Raw genomic sequence first — 22589 nt, 5'->3', positions numbered from 1 at the left:
AAAAAAAAAAATTGGATGCTTCCCTAATCCCAAAGCTGCATGTGATTTCACATTAGAAGGGCCATGTCAATTCTGACATAGGCTAGCACAATGCTCCTGGCTTGGATATTCAGGTTTTAATGGATCAACTTCTCATCACGTGCATATAGGGCAAGTGAGGGTCTGTGCTTTGCTGATGGAGAACAGAGCAGTCTCCTTAGATGGTTTTGTGTTGTGTGAACTCAGTCGAGCTCGGCTCTACTGAAAAGGAGTACGTACAGGAATCATCCCATCAGTACAGCCTTGAGCGAAACCACACAAGGACTCAGCATGTGCTACATCCAGAAAACGCTCTGCTGATGCCCATCCGTCTTCCACAGACTGTAACACAGTGAGTGGCCAGGGCACTGTTATCACGTTCCGCTTTCTCTATGTGTGCTCTGCATTTGCTTGGAATCCAGTTCGGGAAGTATTTCTGAAGCAGGTCCTGTGGTTCCAGCGCTATGTCAGGTACAACAGAAGACAGAAAAGGAGGACAGAGCCCCTGCCTGCCCTCAAGGAGTCTACAGTCTAGTTGAAGCCCAAGACTCAGCAGCCCAGGGCAGTCGGGCTTGGGCTGAGTGCCTGGGGCTTCCTGCCTCGCAGACATTGTCAATGGGCTCAGTCTCTGCAACTGCGCCTTGAGTCAGGTGCCTGTGGTAGGCAGGTAACGCGCCTGCTGCCCCAAAGGTATTTGTATCCTCATCCCTGAGCCCCGTGAATATGTTTCCTCATACGAGAAAAGGGACTTTGCAGAGGTGATCGAGGATCTTGAGGTGGGAAATCATCCCGGGTGATCCAGGCAGGTCCTTGTAATGGAAGGGTCCTTGTAATGGAAGAAGATCAGAGTCGGGGGGTGACAGCTTGCTGCTGCTCCCTCTGAAAATGGTAGGGGCCACGAGCCAAGAACGCGGGCGGCCTCTAGAAGCCAGAAAACGCACACTTCTTTGGGGCCTCCAGAAGGAAACAGCCCTGCCGATCGATCGATGCCTTGACCCCAACCCATGTAGACCCCCTGCAGACTTCTGGCTTCCAGAACTGTAAGAGAAGAAATTTGGGTTGTATGCAGTCACCAAGTCTGTGGTCATTCATTACAGCAGAAGAGGAAAGTAATAAAATACCATTACCCTCGTTTTACAGGAGGAGAGGCTAGAGCACAGTGAGCTTAAGTACTTGACTCAAGGTCACACAGCTGGTGAGAGGCAGTGCTGGGATTCAAGTCCACGTTCCCTGAAGCACATGGGCCTCCACGTAGAGAGCAGTGCAGTGAATTACAGAGTGGCACGAGGGCAGCGAGGGTCAAAGTAAAACAGACATTCCTTGGCTTTTGCACATGCCTGTTCTCGCTGAGGATCCCAGGGAGTTGGTGGATATTTCCAAAGCAAAAGGGCTTCCGAGTCTCCAGTAGGAGGAGAGGGCCCCGGTTTTCTATGTTTCCGGGATGCTCAGCCCCCGCGCAGGGCCACTAAGGACGCCGAGCTGGAGTCCCGGGGCTGGAGGTCACCGTAACTGCCCCTTGCAGTGGCCCCAGGACGAGAGAACTCAGGTCACACTTCTGCCTCCTCATAAAATGGCAAAGAAATTGAGATCCAGAGAAGAACGCGTGCTTTGAGGGAGATCTGGTGAAACACTGATTGGTGAGTAAGTCCATGCTCCTTAGGGCACGGCAGGGGGAAGGGAACCAGGATGGAAACCAGGATTTAATAAGCATCTCTGTCAAGCACTCTGCTAGGCCATTTGTATATGAGATTTCATGAGGTTCTTTTAGTTTATTTCTTTATTTTGGGAGAGAGTGTGTAAGAGCAGGAGGAGGGGCAGAGAGAGGGAGAGAGAGAATCCCAAGCAGGCTCCGTGCTGCTAGCACAGAGACGGTTGCAGGGCTCGAACTCAAGAACCAGGAGATCATGACCTGAACGGAAATGAAGAGTTGGAGGCTTTACCGACTGAGCCACCCAAACGCCCTGAGATTTCATGGTTTTAACCACTAAGCCATGACGTAACATTAGTCACTTCTATTTTACTCTAAAGGAAACAGGCTCAAAGCTCTGAACTAATGTTCCATGGTTAACAAACCTCGTAAATGAAATTCTAGAGCTGAGATTTGAGCCCACGTGGATCTAACACCTCCACCCTCCACCCTGATCGTAAGTGGAGGGAAGAGCTATCCCTACCTCTTGGTTTTGAGGTATCTCAAAAGGCTCCTCACATACCTGCCTTCTCAAATGGCCACCATGTCTGAGGATTTACTCACTGTTCTTCAGGAAATGAGGAGGGCGGGATCCCTGGGCAACAGGACGAGGAGGAACCCAGGAGGGAGATTCCAGGATTTGGGGGCGGACACCAGATCCTGCCTGAGGGTGTTGAACACTGGAACCAAGGGGGCCCGAGTTAACGGTACCTGCAGAGGAGCCCCATGGACATGTCTCTCCAGCCGCACAAGCTTCTGTCGGGGTGACCAGATTGCAGAACACACTCATCTCAGCCAGGAAGTAGCTGCGGCTGGGCATTCCCACCTTGAATGAGGGGATTTCTCCTCAAAACTCCTTGCAGTGGTTTGCAATCCTCATCTGTGCTACCTTTTCAACACACAATTCGTGTCTGGGGAGAAAGCAGATGCACGCAGTACCGAGCTTTTTTTCAGCTGTTGAGTGAGCGAGGACTTTGAGATCACCTGGCCCCTCCCCGGAGGACCCAGGGGGCATCTCCGGCTGCTTTGGCGGCAAAGCTTCCTGAGAAGTGAGACGGCTCCACTTTGCACAGACTGATGAAAGCAAAACCACCAGGACCTCAAAAGACGTTTTCAACATTGGCTGCCGTGGGCTTGCTTTTTGTTCAGGGAAGGTAACCAAGAAAGACCAGGAAGAAACAGATCAAAGCTGGACACGATGAAAATATCTCATCATCCGCAAACCATTAAGAGACTCTTAAATACTGAGAACAAACTGAAGGTTGATGGGGGGTGGCGGGGAGGGGGAAAGTGGGTGATGGGCATTGAGGAGAGCACCTGTTGGGATGAGCACTGGGTGCTGTATGGAAACCAATTTGACAATAAATTATATTTAATATTAAAAAAAAATAAACCCCCAAATATCTCATCATCCATGTTGATATCCTGGAATTACACTGAAGCCTAAATATTTGGTGTTGGATGTGAACATGGTGGGAGGCTGCTGTGAGGGTCCAATACTGCCCTGTCACAGTTTGCTGGTCACACCGTGTCACTCACCCTGTTCCCAAAGGCCAACTGTGGCTGTCATAGTGGGTGCATCCAGAAAGCAAGGACAAGCCTATTTGATATACAGAAGAAAATGATGTCTCTCAAAACAATTTTCAACTCTTTCGGCTCAGTTTATGTTGAACATGTATCATGGACAGTATTAGGGTTTGACCTTGCCATATTGACGAAAGTTATTCATTCTCTCATGCACTACGAGTAGAATATAGGCAGATTCAATTTTTGGAGAAGGCAATCGAGCAGTGCTGATCAACGCTTTAAATGGGTAATCCCTTGGGGCACCTGGTGGGCTCAGTCGGTTAAGCCTCCGACTGTGGCTCCGGTCATGATCTTGCCTGCCCTCTGTGAGTTCGAGCCCTGTTTTGGGCTCTGTGCTGACTGCTCAAAGCCTGGAGCCTGCTTCCAATCCTGTCTGCCTTGGTCTCTGCCCCTCCCTTACTCGTACTCTTTCTTTCCCTCTCAAAAATAAACATTAAAAAAAAATTAAAACCTAAATGATCAATTATATCAACCATATACAATCATGTATCATTCAGTCTTGAAAGTGATAAGGATATATAATAGCTGACATAGAGCATGTGCACAAGCAGAAGGGAAGTTATAAAACAGTATCTAGGGGGCAAGTTCAGTTGGTTTATTTTTCCTAAGTATCTCTACGTGCTTAGAAATAGTCTTGGGAGGATATATTACAATGTTGGTATGTGTGGGACCTCAGGGGACATCTGTCTTCCTTTTCGTATTCTGGACCTTCCGCAAACAGCATTTCGTAATTCTGTTGTTCAAACACACAAGTTTCAAACAAACACAGAATCAATGTTTGAGAAACTGTTGCTCCTTACTGAAAACTGAAGGTCAAGCTCCACAACAGAAATAGGCCAAATCGGCCCTGACAGTCTTGGCCGCAACACGAGCGCAGGACTAAGACACTCAGCAAGTGCTTCCTACCTGCTCCCAGCACATCGGAACAGAAGGATAGTTTCGGGAATGAAGGACAAACAGAGATGTCCTCCGCACTAGGTTGCCGGGAAACAGAGCTTTGGAGTGAGCCCGGAGTGGGGACAGGTGGAGTGGTGCCAGCTTGCTCTGGCCTCCTCTGGAAGTGCAGGTAGAGAGGCCCAGCCCAGGCCCCCGCTGTCACTCGGGGTCGGTCCCGCGCCCCGCCACAGGCATCCTCCTCTGGCACTTCTAACAGGCAACTCTGTTGGAAATTCCACTTCAGGACACGCCGAGAATATGGTTACCTTTGGATTCACAAAACTAGGAGTTCTTATTAAATTTGAATAGAGGTACCTCAAGAGAGGGGAGCCTGGGTGGCTCAGTCAGTTAAGCGTCAGACTTTGGCTCAGGTCACGATCTCCCGGTCCGTGAGTTCGAGCCCCGCATCAGGCCCTGTGCTTATAGCTCAGAGCCTGGAGCCTGCTTCAGATTCTGTCTCCCTCTCTGTCTGCCCCTCTCCTGCTCATGCTCTATCTCTGTCTCTCAAAAATAAATTAAAAAATGTTAAAAAAAAAAAAAGCATTTGAAGAGATGTATAGATACCATGTCACCCAAATGCTAAGAGGATCTTTCCAATTTTAGAAATCGTTAGAAGCTTTCTCTGACATCCAAATGATTTGTAGTGCAAAGGATAATTTGAGCCTTTTCTATTTTCAGAAGGCACCCTGTATCTGAAAGGACATTCATGATGTTGGGGCCCTGAGTGGCTTTAATAGCAAAGTAATTATCTGTATACAAATGTGCTGAGCCTTCCAACGTAATTAAATCACTGATCCTCAGGACAGTTTCCACTGATGTCACACAACAGCACTGAAATAGCAAATTGTCAGCTTCAGCCTGTACAGATTTTTTCCCCATTAGGCCAGAAAGAGTTTTAACATATACAGTAGTACTTTTCTTTTTTAATACACTAGAGGATCGATATAATCATGGACTTCTCTCCACATTACCACTTCATTGTTTGGATTATTTCAGAAATTAAAGACAACAGTTAAAGCAAGAAAACGATTTTTTTTAATGTTTATTTACTTGGGGGGGGGGGGGGCAGAGAGAGAGGGAGACAGAGAATCCAAAGCAGGCTCTCTGCTGACAGCAGAAAGCCCAATGTGGGGCTTGAGCTCACAAACCATGAGATCATGACCTGAGCCAAAGTCAGATGCTTAACGAGCCACCCAGGTGACGCTAAAGCAAGAAAACTTAAAGCAGAAGAGGTCATTGGAGAGAAGTAATAGTTAGCAGATACTGAATGCCTAGGATGTGCAAGCGTGGTGCTCACCCCTAAAGCTTTAACCTTTACAGTTCTGCAAGGTTGGTCTTATCCCTAGGTTACGGATTAAAAAAAAAAAAAAAAAAAAAGGCTTAAAGTGTTTGAATAGTCGACTTGCCCAAGGTCATCTAGTTAATGCTGGCATTGGAATTTGATCTAAGCCCTCCCAGAGTTAAGAGCCCATGTCCTGGCCACTGTTGAAGTCATACCTCTCATTTAGGTGACCGTGCACATGCCGAATCAGTCAGGGCTTGAGTCACCTGTGACCCAAAGCCCCAAACAACAGAGGCTTCTGTAACGTGGGACATTTCTCTGGGGTGCAGAGGTAGGTAGTCTGGGGCTTGGAGAGTCCCTCTGAGGCGTCAAGCTCCTGTGCCTTAGTTGCTCTGCCCCGGAAGGACTCGTGGTCCCAGACTGGGCTTAGAGCTCCGGCGGCTACCTCTTCCTGTAAGCCCGCAAAAGGAAGGAATAAAGACATCCCACGCCTTGAAGGGCACGTCCCAAGAGTTGCTCAAATCACTGGCCAGAACTTACTGACACCTAGCTGTCGGGAGGCTGGGAAGATGATCGTTATGTGCTGGGTGGCTTTGTGCCAACAAGATATCAGAGTTTGAGGGAAGAAGGGGACTGAGAGGATGTAAAAGCCTCTTCCACCATGTGCTTACAAAACATGCCAGGAGTAAAATGGAGATCTTAAACCCTTCCTCTCCCCTTTCGTGAGGGTGTATTTTCTGCTGGCCAGAAGGGAAACATTAACTCAGAGTTCTGTTTGAAGTATTTCATGAAAATCGACTTAACCCTCACTACCCACCATCCAGAAATAACAAATGCTAATATTTTCCTCCAGATCTGAGAAAAAAAGGACTCAGATGAGGTCCCTCCTGCTGCCGCACCAATTCCGTTCCTCTCCCTTCTTTTCTGGAGGCGATTACTTTTCTCATCAGTGCTTCCCAGCGAGGTTTCTCTACTTTCTCTTCATAGACAATAGTATTTTTAAAAACTTTATAAATGGCATATGTTTCATCTTCTGATCGGCTTATTCTCACCCAACATTTTTTCGACAGCTAGCCACTGATATTACAGATCAAGTTCCCTCATTTTAACTGCTCAATTGTTTGCCCACTTATAAATAGGCCTCAGTTTACCCGTTGTCTTGTTCATGGACATTTAAGTATTTTAAAACAATTCAGCTGTGAGCGTCCATGTAGCAATAATGTGCCCTGTACACACATGCAAGGGTCCCTGAGTACTGCTCCTCAAGCTTCAAGGAGGGTAGGAATCCCCTGAGAAATCTTGTTAACAACAGATGGTCACACGGCAAGTCCCGGGCGGAACCTGAGAGCTGCACTCCAGAGAGAGTTCCCAGGTGAAGTTCACACGGCAGCTCTGTGGACTCTGAGAAGGGAGACTCTAGTTATGTGCCCAGGGTCACAGAGCCAAGGGTCACAGGCTATCCATATCTTCAACTTTCACAGACATCATCGAGCTGAATCAATTTTACTTCAGAAGAAATCAATTTTCATTTCTTCATCCTAACATTCAATCTTGATCTGCCGGTCTGAAAGCATGAAACAAAAATTAAGTCATAGTCCCCTGGTTATCACTAACGATGATCATCTTTTCATATTTTGAAACTATTCAAGTTTTTTCTGTTCAAATTTTTATTCACTTTTCTAACGTGGTCTCGGTGTCATGTGAGGACCCTGGGGATTCCAGACTGGCCCCCAAGGTCCTTCCTTTTCCAATTTCCGACCCATGTGAAGCTCCATTTTCTTCATATATTTTAACCAAACACAGAGCAACAGACCGACTGCAGAAGCCAATTTGAGAATCCGGCTATCTTTCATTAAGCTAGACAAAGAAGTTTTCAGAAATGTTAAGCCAATTCCTCTCATTAAACTTTGAAAGTTCTTTTTCGTAACTGTGTAATTTCATAACCTGTACTATTTTTAATACTTTAAAAATGCTTCTATTTTAATTTCTAGGAGAGTAAGTATCAATAGATAGAACCTAAACACACACACACTCTGTGGAGTTCTCAATTTTTAAGTGTGTGAAGAGGTCTTGAGACCAAAAAAGTTTGAGAACTGAGGTATTAATTAATACATGGTTGTCATTTGCTCACTGATTTGTAGGAGGGACTCTTTCATGTATTCTGGATACTAATCCTGTCACTTATACACATTGCAAACAACTTCTCCCAGTCTGAGACTTGTCGTTTTACTCGTGCTGCCTACCATCCTACAAAGAGCTTTTATTTTGATGCAGTTCTATTTTCCCATCGTATACTTTTGCTAAGTAAGGATACTGCTCCTATTTTGAAACAGATAAAGTCTCACTGGGCTTTCTAGAGAACCCCAGCTTTGGTGCCACTCAATGAATTACGGAGAGAATATGGGATCTGCCCTAACCCTCTCCTCACAGAAGCCACATTCCATCCATCTTCCATACCTCAACTTACTTCAGTCAAGGTGATGGTTACTACTGACCTTTAATGAGATCAATGTAAGGTACGTGCTCGTGTATTTTAGACTATTCTGTTTTCCTTCAAATGAAATAGAATGTCTATGAGTCACCAAAAATAACCTTTTACTTTCAGCATAATACATGTTGCTGTTTTCCTCTTCAGAAGTAGATTAGTATATAGGAAGGACATTCCCATAAAACTTAATACACATTTAATTCAACTAAATTTAACTTAAAAAGATTTAACGCATTTAAATTCAACATTCTATATAAAGCTTTTGTATTTAGAAAGCACTTTCATAATACTATCTTATCTGCCCTTTGTAATAATCCTGGTAAGATAAATGGAGACAATACTATGCCAAGAACTGTTAGAGATGATGAGAAAGAAATTCGGAGAAGTTAAACAACTGGTCAACATTACATGCATAGGACTACAAATGAGCTCTAACTTTTTTTTTTTTTTTTTAATATTTTTTTTTTTAATTTTTTTTTTCAACGTTTATTTATTTTGGGGACAGAGAGAGACAGAGCATGAACGGGGGAGGGGCAGAGAGAGAGGGAGACACAGAATCGGAAACAGACTCCAGGCTCCGAGCCATCAGCCCAGAGCCTGATGCGGGGCTCGAACTCACGGACCGCGAGATCGTGACCTGGCTGAAGTCGGACGCTTAACCGACTGCGCCACCCAGGCGCCCCTGAGCTCTAACTTTTAATCACAGCTAATGAAGATCCCTTCAAAATCTGGTTGAGTTTTGCCAATCAGAATAAAAGTGGCAAGTAAGCCCTACCAACCCTCATATGAAGCAGAAACCGAACACCTGCATGGTGGTTACAAGTGAAAGCAAGGGAAGTCTGAAGGGCATTTATAGGGCGTTTCAAGAGGACTTCACACTTTTAGTGTACATGCGATCAGTATCTCCTCCTGCTCATCAATATTCCTATTCATAATTACAGCCAATCCACCTCGTTCTGTTAGAGGAGGGGGGCATGTTTTCAGATCCAGCCTGGAAGGAAGAGCCCTCTGACCTGGCTGCTATTCTCCCTGAAGGGACAAGAAAAGGACAAGAAACATCAATTAGGAGAAGTTAGTGACAGAAGTTAGAAACAAAAAGGAAAAAAGATAAAGAGAATCTACTTATGTCTCTAAATGAAGAAGGAAACAATTAAAAATTAAAATACAAATGCATATTTTCAAGTCAAGCACACAGAATGATTGAGCTCAATTCTATCCCATGAGACTTTCAGGAAAGTCCTTGCCATCGGAGACTCAGGTTCTAGAGCTCACGCATAATTGAAGATTCCTTCATTTGAGGATTCAAGGACATAAGGAGAGAACTTCGCTAAACAGAAAGTATATATTTTAAGCTAGTGAGTTCAGAGTTACTCTCAAGGCCAATTAGAAGAACTGCCTACTTAATCCATCCTCATCCTAAAATCTGGCTCATTACTGGTCCGTATACTTGACCACACTCACTTTCAACAATTCTCCAGATTTCCTTTGAGTCAATATTCATCTTTGCTATCGAATCATGGCATAAATATCAGCCCTATGAAAAAACTTTTATTAAAAAGTGTCTTCCATTAAATGATGAAAAAAACAAAATTAAAAACTTTTGAAAATAGTGAAAAACAAACCCCAAGGCAGAATATCCTTTTTTAAAAAGTCGGTATAAAATCTGAACATCCACCACCTTGATCCATAATGCTTCATGGCTGTCACTGTGTCAAAGAAGGAAGCAACATCTTCATTAATTTGCTTCCACCTCCACAATTTAAATCAGAGCAAAATACCAAAGATCTACCTTACTGATAATTACCTATAAAATCTCAAAATCAACAGTGACACCTTGAAGAGGTATTAGTCTTGAAATATAACTATGTATGCTCAATTTGTTTCTACCTATCACTGTCCCTGAAGAAAAAAATACAGTAATCAACAATAGATTATTTAGAAATAATTTGAAAGTCAGAACTGGAGTCATGTTATCAAGTGGGAAAAAAAACTCTACGATGATTTTAAAACAATCTGAGTCTTTGACAGATCATGAAGTATAACAATACAAAAGCATTGAATCATGTGAAAATACTATGCGAATTCCACAAAACAAAACAGAAAGGAGCATCTGTATGTGTTAAAATAATTTAATTCTCCCTGTACATTTCTGTTCACCATGAGCCAAGAGAAATCAAGAATGCATACTTTACAATATTTACCTGTTTTGAGACATTCAAGTCAATTCAGATGGCAAAGTAGAATTCAACCATTAATGAAATGTTTAAAAATATATATATTAAACGAAAAAATGTTTTTACAAGATAAAAAATAATCTTCCACAATGCAAGAAATTGCAGATCACTGAAATTTTAACTGTTTAGATGATTTCAGTTCAGTTTTTGGTTTTAAAATCTAGAAACAATCAAAAAGAAAAAGTGTTGACAGAATTTCTATCTGTTTTTACGTTTCTCTTTCTTGTTTCGACTACTTGTTACACTGTTTAAAGAACATGATGAAGGTGCTCTCGCATGACCTGTGGCCTTCAGATGGTCAAAAAGTTTATTCCGGGATGGAAATTCACTATGGCAGGTTGTACAGCTGATAAGAACATCACTCTGAAGAGAGAAAAAAATACATCACTTAAAGTGTTATTACCTGAGTGCAGTGATTTATGTTTTCACGTTGAGATTAAATATCAAATAATTCAAAATAAAGAACTTTTATCAAAATGGCAGCCACCAAGACAGGCTTCCAAAGAGGCAGCTGTTCTTAGAAGTTAAGTCCCATCAGCCAGCACCATCAACTTTAAAGAGTCTGAGACATTCAATAGCATGTACCATATGGACCAGATCAAGGTTTTAGATTTCAAAGTAATGGAAAACAGAACAGTAACTGTTTTAGTACAGTTTGGTATTTCCAATGTGCTTTTTAAAGAAAAACAATGACACACCTATCTATACATTCTACATCCACCAAGAAAAACTGTTGACGGATCCACACCTATATATACAGTAGGTGCAGAAGGGTTCACCAAATACTTGTCTTTAGAATTAGAATTAAGAATTTAGATTACTTAAACAAGGTCTACTGAAAACATGTCAATATGACTTTGACCTACCACTGCCTGTTGTTCAGCAGGTACTTTGACAGATTTCTTCATATCTTTGGCTTTCTTTCCTTTGGGTTTAGGAGCACTGGAAAATAAATTAAAGAATTCTGTATAATCCAATAATAACGTATCCCCCTTTTTTTTTTTAACGTTTATTTATTTTTGAGACAGAGAGAGAGAGCATGAACGGGGGAAGGTCAGAGAGAGAGAGGGAGACACAGAATCTGAAACAGGCTCCAGGCTCTGAGCTGTCAGCACACAGCCCGACGTGGGGCTCGAACTCACAGACTGTGAGATCATGACCTGAGCCAAAGTCGGACGCTCAACAGACTGAGCCACCCAGGTGCCCCAATAACGTATCCCTTTTAATTGCTACCTTGCTCCCAAGAAGATTCAAAAGAGTGACATGCACTTTAAGGGCTAATTCACTAATTTTTATGGCCAATTAATTAATTTTCACATCTCAAATGAACTGCTTTAAAGAGCAAATTTAGAGATCACATGTGATGTCAAATTTGAGGAGGGAGTTAAGATGGTAGAGTAGTATGTAGATCCTGAGCTCGTCTGGTCCCCAAAAACAAAAAACTAGATCAGCAACAAACCATTTTGAACAACTAGGAAACTGATCTGAGGATTAACACAACAGTAACTTGAGCCACAGAATCAGGCAGGTATGCATCGCGGAGACATGAATTGGGGGAGAGAAAAGCCGTGGAGCGTAGGGAGCCGTTTCTGCAGAGAAAGGACAGAAAGGGGGAGAGTGTGGCACAGCAGTATCGTGCAATAAAAGCACTCCCCCGGAAGCAGCTGGAGAGAAAGAGAAAGAGAGAGTGAGAACACTCGCAGAGGACTGAACAGGAAATCTGTTCCCCAAAATTACTGACGGGGAGAAAGAAGGGGGTTTCAATACCATTAGGATTCTATAAACAGTAGAGCACAGAGTCTGAAGTTCTGGACCTCAGTACCTGGCAGTGCTCAGGTGAGGAAGCAGGGTGAATCCCCAGGAGCAGGCAGCAAGGTCTCAGGGGTCTCTGTCCCATACAGGGAGAAGCGGGTCCTCTGCTTAGAGAGCATTTGGTAGAGGGCATACGGCCTCCACACAGGCAAAGGTCCCAGCAGACCCCAGAGAGCAGCCATATTTGCTGATATTGGGATGAAGATGCAGAGTACAGTGAAACCTGGTGCTTGCTGTGTGTTGTGATTTGCCACAACCTCTGAACTTCTGCTGCTGTGCCATCACATGAACGTTTTCTGGGACAAGCCAGCACCCGGCCATTCCTCAGCAAGACTCTCCCTCATAGCGTTGGAGTGGGTCTGAGCCATGGGGGTTTTTGAAGTGTGGGGTTTTGAAACACAACCCCATCTGAGATAAAACTCTGGAGAGAGGTGCTGTCTGGCAGGTGGACGGCTTGGACACGGACAGGGTAGAGGTGGGCTGTGGACGGAGGCCTGAGAGAAAGAAAGGGTGCTTGATCATGGGTCAGTGAGAGTACAAAGTTCCTGCTCCAGAGACTAGGAGCTGGGTGAAGCCACTTTCACCTCTCCCATGCAATCCCATGTGTGCTCATGCATGCACGCCATACCAATCCACTCCAGTAAGTTAAGTGATGCCACATACCGGAGAACGGAGCCATTACACCAACCCCTGCCCAACCACACCGTCCAAGCTCATCCCCTAGAAGACCAGCAGAGGTCAAAACCACCTGCTTAGTGTACAGGCTATTAGAAGGTTTCATAGTTTCAGTTCTAGGGGAAACTGGATGTAACTTCATTCGGGTTTCATTTTGTTTGCTGGTTCATTTATTTGTTTTCTTTGCTTCTATTTTTGCTTAAATTCTGTTTTTTTTTCCTTTCTTTTCTTTCTCTTTCTTGGATACCGAAAGAGAAAATTTTATTTCAATTTTTTTTACTTTATTTTCTTAAATTTATTATTCTATTTCATTTTCTTTATTATATTTTAATTTCCAAACTTTTTCTTACATTTTTGTTTCCTTTCCCCTTTTTCCCTATTTTATCAAGCTTCTTTCAACATGCAGACCGAAACACACCTAAGGATCTAGCTTCCCTTTATTTTTGTTTTTAAATTTTTCAATTTCAATGTTTTATTTTATTAATTTTTTTTCTTCTTCCAAAATGACAAGATGAAGGAATTCACAATGAAGGTATCACAATTCCAGACTTCAAGCTGTATTACAAAGCTGTAATCATCAAGACAGCATGGTACTGGCACAAAAACAGACACATAGATCAATGGAACAGAATAGAGAACCCAGAAATGGACCCACAGATGTATGGCCAACCAATCTTTGACAAAGCAGGAAAGAAAATCCAATGGAAAAACGACAATCTCTTCGGCAAATGGTGTTGGGAAAACTGGACAGCGACGTGCAAAACAATGAACCTGGACCACTTACACCATACACAAAAATAAACTCAAAACGGATGAAAGAGCTATATGTACGACAGGAAGCCATCTATATCCTAGAGAAGAAACCAGGCAACAACCTCTTTGACCTTGGCCTCAGCAACTTCTTAACTGACTGAGCGACCCAGGCGCTCCGGCAACTTCTTACTCAACACGTCTCCAGAGGCAAGAGAAACAAAATCAAAAATGAACTACTGGGATCTCATCAAGCTTAAAAGCTTCTGCACAGCAAAAGAAAACAGCAAAACTAAAAGGCATCGATGGAATGGAAGAAGATATTTGCAAATGACTTATCAGATAAAGGGTTAGGATCCAAAATCTATAAAGAACTTACCAAACTCAACACCCCAAAATCAAATAATTCAGTGAAGAAATGGGCAAAAGACATGAATAGACACTTTTCCAAAGAAGACATCCAGATGACTAATGGACACATGAAAAAATGCTCAACATCACTCATCATCAGGAAAATACAAATTAAAACCACAATGACATAGCACTTCACATCTGTTAAAATGGCTAACATTTAACAACTCAGGCAACAACAGATGTTGGTGAGGATGTGTAGAAAGAGGAACCCTTTTGCACTGCTGGTGGGAATCCAACCTGGTACAGCCACTCTGGAAACAGTGTGGAGGTTCCTCAAAAAATTAAAAATAGAACTACCCTACGACCCAGCAACTGCACTACTAGGTACTTATCCAAAGGATATAGGAGTGCTGATTCGAAGGGGCACATGTACCACAATGTTTATAGCAGCATTATTGACAACAGCCAAAGTACGGAAACATCCCAAATGTCCATCAATTGATGAATAAAGATGTGGTGCATATACTATACAATGGAATACTACTTGGCAATCAAAAAAAAAAAAAAAAGGAAATCTTGCCATTGGCAGCAATGTGGATGGAATTAGAGTGTATGATGCTAAGCGAAATTAGAGAAAAGACAAATATGATTTCATTCACATGTGGAATTTAAGAAACAAAACAGATGAACACAGGGGAAGGGAAGAGACAGATCATAAGAGACTTAAATGCAAAGAACAAACTGAGGGTTGCTGGAGGGGTGTTGGGTGGGGAGATGGGTTAAATGGGTGAAGGGCATTAAGGAGGGCACGTGCTGGGATGAGCACTGGGTATTATAAGTAAGTAATGAATCACTAATTCTATTCTTGAAATCATTATTACACTATATGTTAAGTAACTTGCATTTAAATTTAAAAAATTAATTAAAAAAAAAGATGTGAAAAGTTGACACATTAACGAATTTACTTAAATCAGTTGAAACACAGCTGAAACACTTTACCGGTTTGTGTGGTTCCTCTCCTTCCTTTTCCTACAGCTACAGACCTAGCCCAGGCCTCTGTCCTGTGTCCCTCACTGACGCCCCCTGAATTCCTAAACCCCCAAGTGCACTCACCGCCCCTTCGCTGGTGCTCTGGTGTTCATCATTTGCAACTCAGGCTCCCACTTTACTGGGTCAACTGAACCCTTTCTCATGGTCCTTGACAGGGACCTGAGGCTACTTACTGTTCAGATCTTTCCTCAAGGAATAAGAAATTCTCTGCTCTAAAGGAACAGAGGATGGAGAGAAGAAAGACAAGGCAGGAAGGGGAGGACAAGGAATGCTATCTCCCTTGAGAAGAACCTTCTTCTGGCAGCCACTAAGACCTTGTGCAGCACCAAAATTCCAGGGCTCCTTCCAGCAGGAAGGCCCCAGGCTGCAGTATAAATCCTAATGACCTGCACTGTGGGGCCAGACTCAGGAGGACCGCCGTGAGCATGGAGATACAGTTAGCGATGCTGCAGGCAAGCGGGGTGTGGCCTCATCAGGAGCCTTGTTCTCACTTGAGTGCCAAGGATTACAGATTCGGGACAAAATAAGACCTCAACAGGATGAAAACTGCATCAAAGCGCCTTTCTGATTTGGGCCATATTGCTGAAATGTCCGTGAGCCCATTCCTCCAGTATCCTCTTTCCCACATGCTGTACCTGTCTGTCTGGGTAACATGGAAGTCACGGATATACATGATCTACTTCGTAACTGCAGGCGGGATGTTATCTGATCTATGAGAAGGCATTCTTACTTACCAACGTTAATTAGAAAACACCATCAACTTGACTTACTTTTTAGCTTCACTTTTAGGGTCATCACATCGTTCAACAGTCTCAGTGGCACTGATGTTTTCTTGGGGACTACATTCGAATTCTTTGGCATGGTCTTGATTTAAGTTGGTATCTTCTGACTCAACCTTTACTCCTTCTCCAGTTCCATTTTCATTGAAATTATCATCATAATTCTAGGTCGTAAAACATATATGCATTAAAAAATAAATAATAATCCCAGCTTCTTATGTTGCCAAATAGTTATAATCAATTATAAGGTCCTGTGCACTCTGGAGGAGCATATCTTCAGGAAATAAAAAGGAGAAACAGCTAGCAATTTAAAACATTAGGGATGAAGGATGCTGGGGTTGCTCAGTCGGTTGAGCGTCTGACTCTTGATTTCAGCTCAGGTCATGATCTCATGGTTCGTGGGATTGAACCGACGGTGCTGAGCCTGCCTGGGATTCTCTCTCTCTCCCTCTCTCTCTGCCCCTTCCCAGCTCGTGCTCTCTCAAAATAAATAAATAAACTTAAAAAAAAAAAAAACCCAACACAAAAAACACGAATGGTCATTACAGCAATATTAAACTAGGGAAAAATTGGAAACAATCCATATGTTCATTAAGTGAACGGTTGAATATATGAAGGGAATGATGAAGCTCTTAAAAAATCACGTTTGCAAAGTTACCGATTCAATTTTGTAGAAAAATACAACCTATTAGCAGAAATGTAAAAGAGACAATTGTATATAATGTCTGGTTATAATTTAATTCAATAGTAAGTAATATCTATAGGCAGAATTAGGGATGATATTTATCGTTTTCTGGTATCCAGATGATCTGCAATGAGCAACTATTACTTTTTTTTGAGAGAGAGACACAGAGAGAGCAAGCAAGTGGGGAAAGAGCAAAGGAAGACAGAATACTAAGCAGGCTCCACACCCAGCAAAGCCTCATGTAGGGCTTGATCTCATGACTGTGAGATCATGACCTGAGCCAAAATCAAGAGTCAGACAGACACTTAACCGACTGAGCCACCCAGGTGCCCCAACCATTACTTTTATAGTTATAAAAGAAAGAAGAAAAAAACAAAATAAGCATTATAAAAAAAGACAAAACTTGGCAAACATATATCCTCACTAAGTGCAACTGTGCTTTGTTTTTTCTTTATTCTTGACTGAGACAGAGAGAGAAAGAGAGAGAGAGCACACAATCGTGGGAGAGGCAGAGAGAAACGGAGAGAGAGAAAATCCCAAGCAGGTCCAGCACTGACAGCACAGTCCCATGTGGGGCTCCATGTCACAAACAGTGGGATCATGAGTCTGACCCTTAACTTGACTGAGCCACCCAGGCACCCCTGCAACTGTGTTTTTTTGTTGTTCTGGTTTGAGGCAACATTTTGCCACATTTGCTCTCCCCTATCCCTTCCTGTGGGTCTCTGAACACACACTTTCCCCCACCCCAGAACTATGAAAGTAAGTTGCAGGCGGATATCATGACACTTCACCATGTATCTTGTAAGAACAAAAACATGCTCCTACATTTCCACACTACCCTCTTCATACTGAAGACCTTAGCACTGATGGTATCTGCTACATAAGCCATATTCACAACCCAATAATGTCCTTTCCTTGTAAGCCCCAAGAGGGGCTAGAGTCAAGGACCACACGTTGTGCTTAGTTGTCGCATCTCTTTAATCTCCTTTACTCTAGAACCAGAGCCCTACTTTTTTCTTTTCTTTTCTTTTTTTTGGTCTTTCATGATATTGACAATTGGATGGCTGCTTTGTTCCCACAGTTTGGCTTTGCCTGTTTCCTCATGATTAGACTCAGGTCACACATTTCTAGTAATAATATTACTACCAAAATGTCTACTAAGTAGCCTTCAAGATTTTTTTTTATCTTGTAGTTAATTTTGTCTTTAGAACGTGTCTCATGGAGGGTGTCAGAGTACTGTGTTCAAAAGTTACTTGGATTCCTCCTTTCTGCCAGCCAGGGACATTTGTTCACATTCAATCTCAGTTTTCTGGGTATTCTTTCACAATCTTGTTGGCTCATGCTGTTTTCTTTTTCTGACCATACAGAAAACTTTTCCAGTCTGACGCCTCCTGATTCTCTGTATTTGCTGCCTCCTGCTCTTCAATCTACCAGTTTATGTCTCTGTGCTACCCTCCCATCAGAAAGAACTGCGAAAACATCAGGAAAAATACTACATAAAACTAGGTCTGAACTGGGGCTTTCTTCCCGATAGAATGAGAAATCAACACGAGGTATTAGTATAAAGAAGCACAGCTTTGGAGAGGAAAAATGGGGTAGTAAACAAAGCATTTCCATTGGTAAGAATATAAAGATACGTGTGTCTATTACAGCAATCTATAGGACCTAGCCTTCATGATTCAAGACAAGGAAGGTTTGGCTTAGGTATAAATCCCTCTTGTTTTGTCCTTATTCTAGTAGTTTTGGCACACACAAAGGCCAGATGAAGTGTTCTAATAACTGTAATCTTTGGGTGGAAGATGAGTCATTTTATGAAGGAACATACAACTTGCTATGTGGTTTTATAATTGAAGCAAAAGTTCCAAGTCACAAATTTTAACAGTGATTAATTCACATGTCACGTATCATTTTTGGAACATAAAACAAAAATTTTCAAACATATTACCATTTAAATAGATAAGCCAAATCTAAAGTTTTGTGAAAAGTTATTAATGTGTTAACTATGTTTTCTTAAAAATATTTTCAGCTTTTGGGGCGCCTGGGTGGCTCAGTTGGTTAAGCATTTGACTTTTGATTTGGGCTCAAGTCATGATCTCACAGTTATTGAGTTTAAGCCCCACATCGGGCTCTGCACTGCCAGTGCAGAGCCTGCTTGGGATCCTCTCTCTGCCCCTCCCCCGCTTGCACTCATGCATGCTCTGTCTCTCAAAATAAACATTTAAAAAATACATATTAGAAAATATTTTCAGTTTTCAAAAAGAACTATAACATTTAAAACCTAATATAAACTAACAGAATTAGATTATATTAAAATAGCATAGGAATCAATTCTATTCCCCTTAGACCCACCAAGTATCCTTAGTAAAATGGACAAGCCCCCTTTTTATACATCCCTAGGACTGTTACGCATATGTAACAACATAATAACCTTTTATTTTAAAATATTTAAAAAATGTTTATCTGAAAGCAAGAGTGGGGAAGGGGCAGAGAGGGAGAAAGAGAATCCCAAGCAGGCTCCACTCTGTCAGCTCCAAGCCCAATGCAGGGCTCAATCTCATGACCCTGAGATTATGACCTGAGCCAAAATCAAGAGTCTGACACTTAACCGACTAAGCCACTCAGGTGCCACAATTTAAAAATATTCATAAGAGAGACTGGATTTAGATGTCAGGTGTGAAATATTTAAATGATTTAAATTTCTGAATAATATTAAGAAACATTTTTTCAAGAATCACAATCATTACACATGTCTAACCAAATATTCCTTTTACAAAATTTCACTTATGTTGTCAGAAAAAGAAACTTAGATATACAATAACCAAACCTCAGATTTTCACATATTTCTGGTTTTAACTGTTGTCCTCATCTAAAAACCCAGTCATCACACGTCCCAATATTTTTTAAATATGATCACTCAGCTAATTACTATTAGGGAATTAATTCCACTTGACAAATTTTAAAACACACTGACACAGAAATTAAGTAAATTAGCTACATGCATATTAATGGAGAAAAAGGGATGACAAAAGAAAATATTTTCAATTCCCTTCAATCCATTTTATAACCAACACAATTATACTGAAAGTCCCTCTCCTTAAAGCAGACTCTACTGAGTAAACAAAAGCACTCTATCTTTAAATTTGATATTCAATAAAACTTTTCAACATACCTGTGCTGGTTTCTGTTTCTTTTTCTTCTGTTTTTTAGAAAGCCTGTGAACAAATATGAATCAAAACGTCAAATACTTAACTCTGTGACTACCTGCTAACTGAAAAAAAAAAAAAATACTACAACACTACTGATACAGAGAGAAGTAAAATACTAAAAGTATTTAATACTATAAGATATTAAAAAGAAAACATTCACATTATCATTTTAGAAAATTGTAACAGTGGTTCCACTGACAGTAATTAACATGTCAATTACCTAGGTATAAAACTGCTTTTAACAGTCAAAAAAATTCTATATAAACTATTCTTGACATCATGCTTTACCCATTTCAATTTTGTAAGTTCCCTTAAGTAGAAAAACATGTGGAAAATATTAGCATAACAGAATAACTTCTTTCAGATAAGACAGCATTTAAGTGCAATCTCATCTCTAACATTATAAGTATGTTTAATAACATTTTTAGAAGTACTTTTGTTTTGGTGCATCTTCTAGATCGTCTTCAGAATTGGCATTCAACGGATTTTCATCAGTTTGAGGTCCTGAGAAATTTTCTTCCTCCTCCTCCAACTGTTGTTTTAACAAGGCAACCATTTCCCGATGCTTCTTTGATTTTTCATGATTCCTCATGCTGAAATAACAATCTGTTGTAAGTAACTGCAAGAGAAGTCACATGTGCCCAAATATGTGGCTGAATATGTGCAACCACATTAAAATTTATTTTTCCAAGTAAGCAAACTATTGGTGATACCAGAGAGAGAACCAGAAAGACCGTGTCAGGACCTGTCAGGCAGTAGTTGTTTTTCCCTGTATCCAGTATTTCCCCTCCAGCTGTCCTTCTATCTACAGATTTTCTTCAAAAAAATTTTTTTTGGGGGGGGGGCAAATTCTATTATTTTAATTTTCCAGTCCTTAAGATTCAAGTCTTCTCCACCATTTCCTCCTAATCACCGAGTATCTGCCAAGCGCTGACATGTTCCAGAGTGTGCTGTGGGCTTCGAGAGATCTTGGGAAATTATAGGACGACATTCAACTTAAAAAGGAAGGCCCCTTGGGTTAGGACGTGAAGGCTTGAAGTACAAGAGTAGTTCACCTCCTTTTGCTTTTATCAGTAACTGTCTTTCACCTCCTCCAGAGGGCTCTCCCTCCTCACTCCTACCATCCTAAGTGTGAGTTCACACACACCTGTCCTCCTCTGCCTAAAACTCCACGAGCCGCGTCTCTTTCAGTGCATCTGTGGACCACTAAGTAACACTTCACAAAACTGAGTTGACAACACTGAAGTACCAAGTCGTTAGATGAACAAGAAAAGTGGGAAACTATGTCACTATCAACTTCATCTCATTTGTTCAGAGTTGTGGTTTTCTAGTTTGAGTTGCTACTCTTCCTCTCCACTAAAATTTTCCTTCAGACCATGTTTCCTTGGAGAAATTGGAACATCTTGTACCAGAAGGTAAGTGCTCAAAAGAACGCCTGGGATGTTCTTCAAGGAGCCACCTTGAAGGAACTCTCACTAACCATATCTGGAAAAGTTTGAGCATGAAAAGTACAGTAATAAATTATAAAACATTGAAAAAAATTCACAAATTCATACTGATAATAGACAGACAGAGGAAAGGCAGGGCTCTTATTATAGCAGAAGACCAAATGAGGACTAATACTATAGCAGGAGCACTGATACCAGAAAAGCCCCCTTTTGGGACCATTACAGTGGCAACTGGTACAAGGTAAAATCATCAATAAATGCCAAATCTAGAAAATTGTGATGAGGAGCAATATATTTGCCTAACTTTAATCGGTTATTTTTGAGAGAGAGTGTGTGAGAGTGGGGGAGGGGCAGGAAGAGGGAGACAGAATCCCGAGCAGGCTCTTCAGTGTCTGCAGAGACCGACGCAGGCTCGAACTCATGAACCGTGAGATCGTGACTTTAGCTGAAGTCACTCAACCAACTGAGCCACCCCGGTGCTCAGATACTTGCCTACTTTAAAGTATCTCAGATAAACATCCTATAAGGTAAAATCTATTGCAAGGGAAAAATACACTAACTCTATAGAGTAAAAATTAGACAATGCCTGGACTGGGTGATCAAAATCATTACCACAAGGAAGGCTAGACAGACATCATATGCCTCCAGAAAGGAAACCCTGAGAGCAACACAACATGTCTATGTGGTATTCCAGCTGGAGATACACAACTTGAAACTAATCATGAGGAGACAGACAAACTCAAAATGATAAATACTCTAATAAAAAAATATTTTAAAGGGCCAGTATACTACAGTAACAATGGCATAGACAAGGGAACTGGCCCAGATTAAACAAGACTAACTAAATAAATGCAACACATGATCCTAAACTGGATTCTGTGCTGAAGTAGAAAAGAAACTGTACAGGACACTAACACAGATCTACTGCTGAAAGTGGAGTACAGGCCAGTAAAGGAGAGGGAAGCAGTATCAATGTTACAAACTTCCTGAAGTTGACAGCTGTACTGTGATCACGTAACAGAATATACTTATTCTTAAGGAACATGTACTGAAGTACTGAAAGGTAAAAGAGCATTATGGATGTAACCTGCTCTCAAATTAGTCAGGCAAAACCTGTGTGTGTAGAGTGGGGAAGGGGGGAGGGGGGAGAGAAAGGGAGAAAGGGAGGGAGGGAGGAAGAGAATCGTTAAAGCAAATGGGGCAAAATGTTAGCAACAGGTGAATTGGGTGCTCTATATCTATTCTTGCGACTTGCCTGTAAGTTTGACATTATTTCCGAGTGAAAAATAACTTTTTAGGGTGGCTCAGTCAGTTATGCGTTCGATTCTTGATTTTGGCTCAGGGCATCATCTCACGGTTTGTGAGTTCGAGCCCCACGTCGGGCTCTGTGCTGACAGTACCCAGCCTGCTTGGGATTCTCTCTCTCCCCCTCTCTCTGCCCCTTCCATGTGCTCGCTCTCACTCTCGAAATAAACTTAAAAAAATTATTTTAAAAAATCTGTTTACAAAAATAATTTTCTAAATTTCCTCACTGCTGCTTTTGTTTTCTCGCTTGTTTCTAACTCTCCTGCCCTTGCCACTTCTCTCGCCACTCTACC

At 41.8% G+C, this 22589-nt stretch overlaps 1 protein-coding gene across 2 annotated transcripts in view; it reads right to left on the bottom strand.

Annotated features, from left to right (window-relative positions):
* Positions 1 to 6503: 6503 nt before the first annotated feature.
* DNAJC21 (DnaJ heat shock protein family (Hsp40) member C21) overlaps positions 6504 to 22589 on the bottom strand; it is a 31431-nt gene continuing 15345 nt past the window's right edge. Inside the window, exons 8-13 of one of the 2 annotated variants that reach the window (XR_005796835.1) lie at positions 19978 to 20136; positions 19507 to 19549; positions 15644 to 15816; positions 11099 to 11174; positions 10200 to 10595; positions 6504 to 7074 (exon numbers count right to left, since the gene is read on the bottom strand). Coding sequence is in view for 1 of the 2 variants with exons in the window: in XM_040495195.1 (XP_040351129.1) it covers positions 10431 to 10595; positions 11099 to 11174; positions 15644 to 15816; positions 19507 to 19549; positions 19978 to 20136 (616 nt within the window). In the remaining variant the exon portion in view is untranslated. Of the gene's footprint in view, positions 7075 to 10111; positions 10596 to 11098; positions 11175 to 15643; positions 15817 to 19506; positions 19550 to 19977; positions 20137 to 22589 lie in introns of those variants that run through there. The other variant, XM_040495195.1, reaches the window with a different exon arrangement.

Source organism: Herpailurus yagouaroundi, unplaced genomic scaffold, assembly GCF_014898765.1.
Source record: "Herpailurus yagouaroundi ecotype Mexico unplaced genomic scaffold, PumYag 29, whole genome shotgun sequence".
NCBI lineage: Eukaryota > Metazoa > Chordata > Mammalia > Carnivora > Felidae > Herpailurus > Herpailurus yagouaroundi.
The sequence above is the reverse complement of the archived record's forward strand: the minus strand, read 5'-3'. Positions and strand labels throughout refer to the sequence as shown.